We start from the raw sequence: 8,961 nt of genomic DNA, 5'->3' as shown, positions 1-8,961 counted from the left end.
TATGCTATACAAACTCTACAGCTTTTACTTTTACAACATCTTAACTCAAACCATTTCTCTTTGTCACATTACTCTCTTCTCTGTGTCTTTTTACTTTGCTTAGATTACTCTTTTCTCTGTATCCCTCTATTCTGCTCTGGTTATTCTGTTCTCTGTGTTTCTTTATTCTGCTCTGGTTTTTCTGCTTAACATATGTATTTAAAGCTTATGTAAATTTCGGTATGAATAGTTAGCCTGTCCCAAGTATAGGTTCATTAAGTCTATACTGAAACAGTTTAACTTTTCATATAATATTTAACCCTAGTCGCAACTCAAGGACTAACTATGTTGCCCTAGTTCGTTCACTAATTCTATCTGTTTTTCTATCATTAAAACATTACAGACTTTTTCTTCGATTTTTATCTTTTCTTTAACTTTTTATCTTTTCTTTATCTTTGCCCTCACTAACATGTTATTACCACTCCCTAAGTGTTTTATGAAGGTAATTATGAGATTATGCACTTAAAGTTGTCTTTCTAAAGCTTTTACAGAAAACTGCCTTTTATGCATTATTTTATTATTTTTATTAAAATATTATTTTTAATTAAATATTATTATTTAATATTTTATTATTATTTATTATTTTATCATTAAATTTTCGAAAATTACCTTATCTTTACCTTTAACCTTTAAAATTTACTTTTTACCACCCGTAACTTTTAATATTTCTACTTTTACCACCCTAACTTTCAGAAATTACCAAACAACCCCTAAAACACCAAAAATTTTACTTCCTTGCCCTTTTTAAGATCTAAGGCCTGTTCTTCATTGTTCTTCATCACACTCAAAGTGTTCTTTATGTTCTTCATAAATTCTTCAGATTCTTTCTCTATTTTTACCCGTTTTTCAGTCTTTTCAGCAACCGATTTTTACTATAATTCATAATAAATTCCCAGCCACTAAAACCCCATCTTTTCCACATGATTTCAACACAAATTGAACCTCAATTTAGGGCCTAGGGTTCTTTTTCCAGCAGCCACAAGAACACACATTCATAGCTTGAATTTCATCAAATTTCATCAAAATTTCACCAAATTTTCACCAAGAATCAATCATATATGCAACCACTTTTTAGCACAGCCAAATCATACAACATTCACACATCTCAAACACAAATAATCAAGATTAATTTCGTGACACCCTACCTGGTTTTGCTGTTCCTAATTCAATCAAACTTTCAGGTGGTCCTTAAGCACTTTTTCCTCCTAAATCACATCAAGAACATCTTTAAATCCAAAAACTCTCAACTGACCAAATCTCACTCAGTATGTTAGGAAGAGATATCTCACCTTAGACTTGCTGGAAATTCACGTTTCTTGGCCCTCAAGTCAAGTTAAGCATGATTCCTAAGGAAAAACATCAAGAAAACACATGTTTACATGGTTTTCCTTGAAAACCGAATTGAAGAGAGAGGGAGACAGCCATCTCTCCTTATTTCCAGCCTTGATATGTTATATGGTTATGTAGAGAAAGAAGAGAGGATCATTTTGGTGAAATCAGAGTTTTGATTTGAGTTTTAGTTCAGAAGAAATCAAGCTTTGAAGATTTATGAACCAAGAACTTTTTCTCCTTTTTCTCTTGGTGATTTTCGGCCACAATGAGCAAATGAGGCAGCCTTGGGGGTTTTGGGGGTGTAGGGTGAGTTGTGATTGGTTGGCTTGGAGGTGGATTAAAATAATATTAAAATATCTCTGGTGTACAACTACTAAAAAGGTGTATCGGAACACTTGTAAAAATATCTCTAAAAATTATTTTCTGAGCTACTAGCATAAATGACACTAGTAACATATTTATTATGAGAATAGAACATGTATAATGAGGCCTTAGAATTGCTAAAGTCATCAGAGAGTGTTGGTGCTAAGCTGCACCAGTAAACTGTGAACCCGGTTAAACCGATTTCCTATTTTTAACTAAAACAGACCAGGTAACCTTATAATATCTTTCAAGCAACTTCTAATACTAATATAATGATAGTATTATACTAATATCCTTCTTCTCTCATGACTCGAGCCCGGTTTGTCAAACTGAGCCTATTTACGAAAACTAGAATCAAAACTCCTAACCGATACGGTTCAAAAACTAGGTTCTCCGTGGCCGCGTTGTCGAGCTTGCCTCAAAAGAGGTTTTGGCTTAAAGATGTCATAATGACAATGAGGTTTGAGATGCTTGATGATACAGCAGAGGTGTTCCCTTTACTGATCTTCCGGAGAAATTCGTGCCTGTAGAAAAGATCCGCGTACTCGAAAATCGGGGTTGTTACACAAAATGCAGCCTCTCCAGATAAAACGTTTTTCCAAAAAAAGGGATCAAAAGGATTTTTTATGAAAAACCTAACCGCAGGCATGCACACACCATTAATCCTAAAACTCCTTATCCAAAAAAGGGGGACAGAAATTAAAACATTTTTTGTTTACGGCCATAAAAGGCCAGCAAGAGTCAAGAACACCACCACAAGCAACAAAATAATAATATTGTTCATAAAAGGGGCCCACAAGCCAGGCCCCAAGTAGCTTGAATCAATTAAGATGAAGAAGGATGGGAATCACCAGTGGGAAGAGAGGTCCGAGCTGCGGCAGAGGAAGATGAAGTGGCTTCTTCAGTAGCAGGAGTCAGAGCATCTGAACACGCCGGCTGAGACCCCTCTTGCAGATCCTCACGAGGAGGGGACTCTATCAGTCTTTGTCCATGGATCTTCAGGTCGGAGTCCGTCTTAGGACGAGAAAAAGAGACAATGGCCCTATTCACTACAATTTTGTTAGGGTCAAGAGGAGAAAGGTCCAGATCAGGAGCAATAACTCCGACCTGCTCCTTAAAAATCCTTCAAGCCTCCTCCGAACTCTCAGCCACTGAATCCTCCAGGTCCTGGTAGGCCTTCCGACCTCTTGCCAGCTCCCGTTTCAGATTGATGTTCTCTCCAAAGAGCCGGACATAGTTCTGCTCCGCCTTCTCCTTAAGACCCTCTGCCATGGCACACTGCCCCATCGACCTTTTCTCCCTCTCCTGAAGTCGGGCCCTCTCCTCCCTTAACTCGGCGACCTCCTCCTTAAGCCTCTTCTCTTCCTTTTGATAAAGAAGATCCTCCCATCCAACTCCTCAACCTTTTGGGTAGAACCCAAAGAGCTAAGAAGAGTCTTTTCCAAGATATCAAAGAGTTTTGTACACACCCCAGCAGCCCGAACACTCCCCTGAACCATAATATTAAGATGCTTTCGAACGAAAATATCATCCATATCAATTTGAGTATGGAAAAAAATGTGATTCCGAACGAATTTGGGGCCATCAAATTAGAACCTCCAGAAGAAGAGCCAGAAGTGTTGCGCTTTTTCTTCTCAGGTTCAGGAGAAGATTGGGCCGCGGGGATGGGAGGAGGAGGAGAAGAAGTAGAAGAGGAGGATACTAAAATAGGACGAGAAGAGGTTCCCAAATCATGACGAGGAGGAGGAAGAGGAGGAGGAGGAGGAGGAGGAGGACGAGGAAGATTGCCTGCAGCCCTCGCGACATCAACCCGAGCTCGAGACCTCCTCTTGGCATCCTGGACCTTCTAGTAAGAGGAGCTGAAACTTTTCTTCACCATCTCTGAAAAGAAGGAAACAAAGATTTAGTCTACAAATCAGAAGACTATAAGTCGGAAACAACAAATCGGAAGATTACAAGTCAGAAATTGTCAAAATCAACAATAAAGCCACCTAATTGGGTCCGCACAAAACTCGAAGACCCCTGAAGAAACTTTTTTGTATCCAAGTAATGGGCTCTTCCCTAAACTTCTCGGAAGAACCCCACAACAGCCTCCTCAACCTCGTCCAAGTCATCCAGGCCATATTTCTCCACATGAGAGGCCTCCAACCAGTAAAGAGAAAAGCAGGGAGAAGAATTTTCGTCTAGAAAAAAGGGGTGGTGACCCTCTACGGCTTGAATTTTGAAGAAAAAGTTTTTAAAATCATGAAAAGACTCATCAAAGATAGAAAAAACTTTCTGACCTTGAATGGCTCGGAAAGAGATTCACTGTTGCTTATTATTTTACCCACTGAAGGGCTTAGTCATATGAAAGAGATAGAAAAATATCTTCAAAGAGGTCGAAAAATCCAATTCACGGTTAACAAGTTGATAAATTTTCATGAAACCCTAAGAGTTAGGGTGAAGTTGGGTGGGAGCAACTCGGCAGTGGTTCAGAACCTCTATCTCAAAGTCAGCAAAAGGCAGAAAAACCCTTAGACGGGTAAATAGACTCTCATACATAAAAAAGAAGTGAGGGTCAGCATTGGCAGCCTTCCCAAAATAAACCCAGTCTTCAGGACCCGAGGCAATCAACTCATACTTGGGCTCATCGTCATCAGAACCACAAATCCTATGATGAACGCGAAGTTCGGAGATATAGTTGGTATCCACTAAGGGTTCCTCCCTAAGAACAGTATCCTCTACCCACCCAAAAACATGAGAAGACATCTTTTTCGGTAAAAAACAGGTGAAAAGGCGACGAAACCTACAAAAAAAGCGGAAAAAGATAAAAAAAACATGGTTCCTAAAAAGCAAAAATAGTCTCTCAAAAAAGAACAGAATCGCTAAGTCCACTAACAAACTTGTTATGGGCACAAACTCCTCTAAAAAATGCAAAATAAAAGTATTTAATAATAAAGAGGAGAAAGAAAGAAGCCTAACCTTTGTATATGGAAGTACGGACGAGCAGGAACAGCAGCGAAACACTCTAAGAAGGAAGGCAAAAAAGCTTTTCTTTGAGAGGAGTAAGGATTGCAGGCAAGGGATTTCAGAATGCGAAAGAAGATAAAGAAAAGAGAGGGAAAAGTATTTATGAACACGCTAGGGGCAAGATGGTAAAAATCGACGTGATCATTAAAGAAACGCGTTGTTACCAATGTAACTACCCCCACATGTAAATACGAAAACTCTAATGGATTGTGACATTTGATTAGACGCGACTGTTGAGAAAATCTGAATCACGTCGGTTTCCAACATCACGTCGGTTTTTGCATCATGTCGGCTATGAGGCCGAGTTCAAATATTCGAATCCAACTCATAGTTAAAAGAGATCGGACTCGAATAGGGGCACTGTTCATACCCTGACGCAACACTAGGGCCCAAGTCTAAATACATTAAAAGGCCCAATCCAAGGATTGGCCTTCACTTCGAAGAAGTCGGAATCGAAAGATAAGCTGGCAAATAACACTTATTCAAATAAGTAACTGCCCCTAAAATCTCTCAACCCACTTTCAGAAGACATATATCAACTTTCCTAAGATAAATGGACGGTTATCCACCTTAACAGGTGGAACTACTCAAACGGTGGTTATTGGTTCACCACTATAAATACACTGACATTCATCAGGTATCTCTAAGTTCCAATACTATTTAAACATGCTTAACCCCTTGCTGACTTAGACATCGGAATGTCTTTGCAGGTACCACTCCCCATTCCTTCATACACACAAGTCGAACGGCGGCTCCTGAACGCACACAAAGTCGGAGGCTACCCTTTTCAGACATTCGGCTCATCCTAACAAGTTCAACCTATTAATCTCCGGTTACCCATCATAATAAAAATATTTGAGATATATAAACTTATAAATAATTGGCCTTCAACGTCATGTATTTAAAAGAAAAGATATTTAAAATTTAATTGTTTTTTTAAATTTTATATTTTTTGATGTTTTAAAAATATAACATATATATTTAAATTTTAAGTGAATACTCACTCGACCCCGACAATTTTTTCAAAAGAACAACAAGACCCTAAAAAAAAATCCAATCCGATCTTCGATTTTTTTTTTTTGAGATTGAATAGTCTGTGACATAAGAGCTAATTAATCCTATAAAAATAAATTTCAAAAATTAGATTAGTATTTTTTTTATCATGGTCAGGAGCTATTTTGATTTTTTTTTCACTCTTTCAACTTTCAAGCATTACTAGGTTAATTAGAAGGAGATCAATCCTTGATTCCTAGTAGAGCGTTATTCTTCGGAGTGGAGCTCGTTTTTCCGTTTCAGGTTACTGCTCACTTCGTCTTGCTTCACTTTTCTTTTCTTTTCTTTTCTTTTCTTTTCTTACTCCTTCTATTCTATCTTTTCATTTTCTATTGTTCTTTTTACATTTGAATCCATTTACGGCTTTGTTGATGTTGGAGTGAAGGATTGTGTTGTATTGTGCTGTGTTAGGGTTTTATGATTTAGCATTTCTTTTCTATGGTTGAACGACATGCAAAATGTTAGAGTGCGTTAATTAGTTCAAGTATGGTGTTGCTTCTCATTACGTTTACAAATGCTTCATTTTGTCAGAGAAACTAGAATTAGTAAAAAATGACGCAAAGGAAACAACGCGTCTGCTTCATTTTGTGATTATTGCTATCTTGCTACTAACTGTTGTTTGGAAATCTGGAGTAACTTCTCTGGTTGAAAGAACAGGAAATTGGTTGAATAGTTGAATTTTACTTAGGGAAGTTCTTACATGTTGTAGCATTGGTCCGATGCTGATTTAGTTTGCCATGATTTACACTCTTATTAACTATTGCTTTTAGTTTCATTCTGCATCTCATGGTGTATAACAGGGAAGCCATCTAAAGCATGAGTCTGAATTCTTTGGTTAACGAGAAGAAGCTCAAAAGGCATCACATTGAAGAGAAAATTGATGAGAGTGACATCAACATATATGATCTGCCTGACCCAGTTCTTGCGCTTATCATATCTTTCCTTCCCACAAAAGAAGCTATTCGAACAAGTTTAGTTTCCAAAAGATGGCAACATCTATGGAAGGATATCTCCAAAATTAATTTGAAAGAAGAATATCGCGAAATACAACTGCTTAGAGAATTTGTGAGCAAGTTGCTTGTAGTTTGTGATTGCTTGAATTTTACGAAGTTCTCTTTCTCATGTTATGTTCGTGAGAATGCTACTAAGGTCAATGAATGGCTATGTGGTTTCATCAACCCTAGGATTGAGGAATTAAGTCTTGACCTTGAACTAATTGAGAAACCATTGGTCTTCCCACATCATCTGTTTACCTTTGCAAGATTGACAAAGTTTCATTTAAATATGGATCATGTTCTAGATCTTCCTTCATCCATTTTTTTGCCGAGTCTAAGGAGTTTGAGTTTGAAAAACATTATATTTCCTGACAGTTCTTCAGCGGATCGGCTTTTCTCTGGTTGTCCATCCTTGGAGGAGTTGACCCTAATTTATTGCAATTGGATGAATGTCAAAGCCATTACTATCTCTTCTCCATTGCTTCAGAAAGTTGTCATCAGAGATTACAAATATGATGATGATGATGATGATGATGATTTTTCTGATTCTGATTATCAGTCAGATGAAGAAGATGAAGAAGATGATGATGGTATAGGTAGTCAGAATGGTTCAAAATGTTGTGAAATTGTGGTTGGTGGAACTAATCTGAAATCATTTTCTTATGGTGGCTTCCCTGGGAATGATTATTCCTTACTTAGCTCAAACTCAGTGATTGAAGCAACTATTAATATTGACTCACCTCATGATTGGTTTGACGACAAAGACTGGGAACCACTCAAGGATGCTGGCTGTTTTGTGTCAAGCCTTCTTGAAAAACTCTCATGTGTGGAAAGGCTAAGAATTACTGAAACTACTTTTTGGGTTTGATTTCGACATAAAAAATATTTATTTACTTGATTATCCTACAATTTTTTTATTGATCCTTCTAAATCTTTTCATTGTGTTTGTCAGGTCTTGAAAATTAGAGAATCTTTACTGTGGGACGTACCTGTGTTTTCTAATTTGGTTGAATTCCGTTTGTTCTCTGATTCCCCCAGTGAGTTGTCATATGAACCATTGCTGGAAATGTTGAAGAAGACCCCTTGTCTCCGAGTTATTAGTTTTGAGGTAGCGAGTAGTAATAACTAATGACTGGAATGTTCACTGCTATTTACTAATTCTTTGTATTCTCCTTTTTCATTTTTTGCTTGTACTTAACAATGCAGAATGGGGTATACATGCCTATAGATCGTGCAAACATGGATCCATTACCGATGTGTTTTAAGACACACCTGAAGACTATTAGGATCTACAATTGTGGCGGGCTTGAGAAAGAGTTACATGGAATAAAAATCTTGTTGCAGTCGGCAACAGTATTGAAAACACTTCATGTTCGTTGCAGGCTTTTTATACTTTGGACAAGTATTCTGGAACTAAAAAGGAAGTAAACACCACCGAGGTGTATGAAAAGATTTTAAAGTTTCCTCGAGCATCAGTGAATTGTGAGCTTGAGTTTGATTGAAAATTGTTCAAGTGAAAAGCAGGCAATAGAGGATACTTTATTCCTTATGGATTAATGGTTATGGTGCATCCTAAAGGATGTGTTTATGTTTAGCAATCCCAAAACTAGCTTATTGCTCATCTCATATTAGACTGGTCACGTTAGAAGCTTATTATTATTATTGTTGTTTTGGTGGTGGTGGTGGTGGTGAATGATGATGTCCATAATATAGTTAAAAATTCTAAAGGAATTGCCAAGAACAGATTTTCTCATCTGATGATTTTAGATCGTAAAGGTTCAATTTGCTTTTCAAAATTGTGAACGTGCTTTAACTTTTAACTTGATGTAACATTTTATTAACAAATCTTTTTCCCAAAGTTTACAAATAACATCGATATGAAATTAGTGCGGCTCATTAATAAAATTATGAATAAAATTAATAATTAAATACTAGAATAACTTAACAAATATAAATTTTCAGAATTAATTCCAATTTCATAGACAAAAATTGAATGGTGTTAACAATTTTAAAGACCAGTCTATGAATTATTTTTCCTTGTTTTTGTAGATTTGTTTTCCTTTTTTTTTTTGGTGCCGGTTTTCCCCTTTTTAATTGTTTATTTATGTCTTGTTTTTGGATTATAATACATTTGTGGATTTAAACATTTGTAGTGCTTCTCCAATATTTT

The 8,961-nt window shown here is 36.9% G+C and overlaps 1 protein-coding gene across 2 annotated transcripts; it reads left to right on the top strand.

Annotated features, from left to right (window-relative positions):
* Positions 1-5,910: 5,910 nt before the first annotated feature.
* On the top strand, positions 5,911-8,544 carry LOC107467098 (F-box/LRR-repeat protein At3g26922). 2 transcript variants are annotated; one of them, XM_016086135.3, is made up of 4 exons: positions 5,911-6,039; positions 6,597-7,653; positions 7,744-7,899; positions 7,998-8,544. In XM_016086135.3, the coding sequence occupies exons 2-4, from the start codon at positions 6,613-6,615 to the stop codon at positions 8,217-8,219; spliced, it is 1,419 nt and encodes a 472-aa protein (XP_015941621.1). In that variant the 5' UTR covers positions 5,911-6,039; positions 6,597-6,612; the 3' UTR covers positions 8,220-8,544. The 2 variants fall into 2 exon arrangements, with proteins under 2 accessions (XP_015941621.1, XP_015941622.1); XM_016086136.3 differs by having other exon boundaries at positions 5,914-6,039; positions 6,567-7,653.
* The last annotated feature ends 417 nt before the right edge of the window (positions 8,545-8,961 follow it).

The sequence above is a fragment of the Arachis duranensis genome, chromosome 9, assembly GCF_000817695.3.
Source record: "Arachis duranensis cultivar V14167 chromosome 9, aradu.V14167.gnm2.J7QH, whole genome shotgun sequence".
NCBI lineage: Eukaryota > Viridiplantae > Streptophyta > Magnoliopsida > Fabales > Fabaceae > Arachis > Arachis duranensis.
This window is presented reverse-complemented; position numbering and strand designations above follow the sequence as displayed.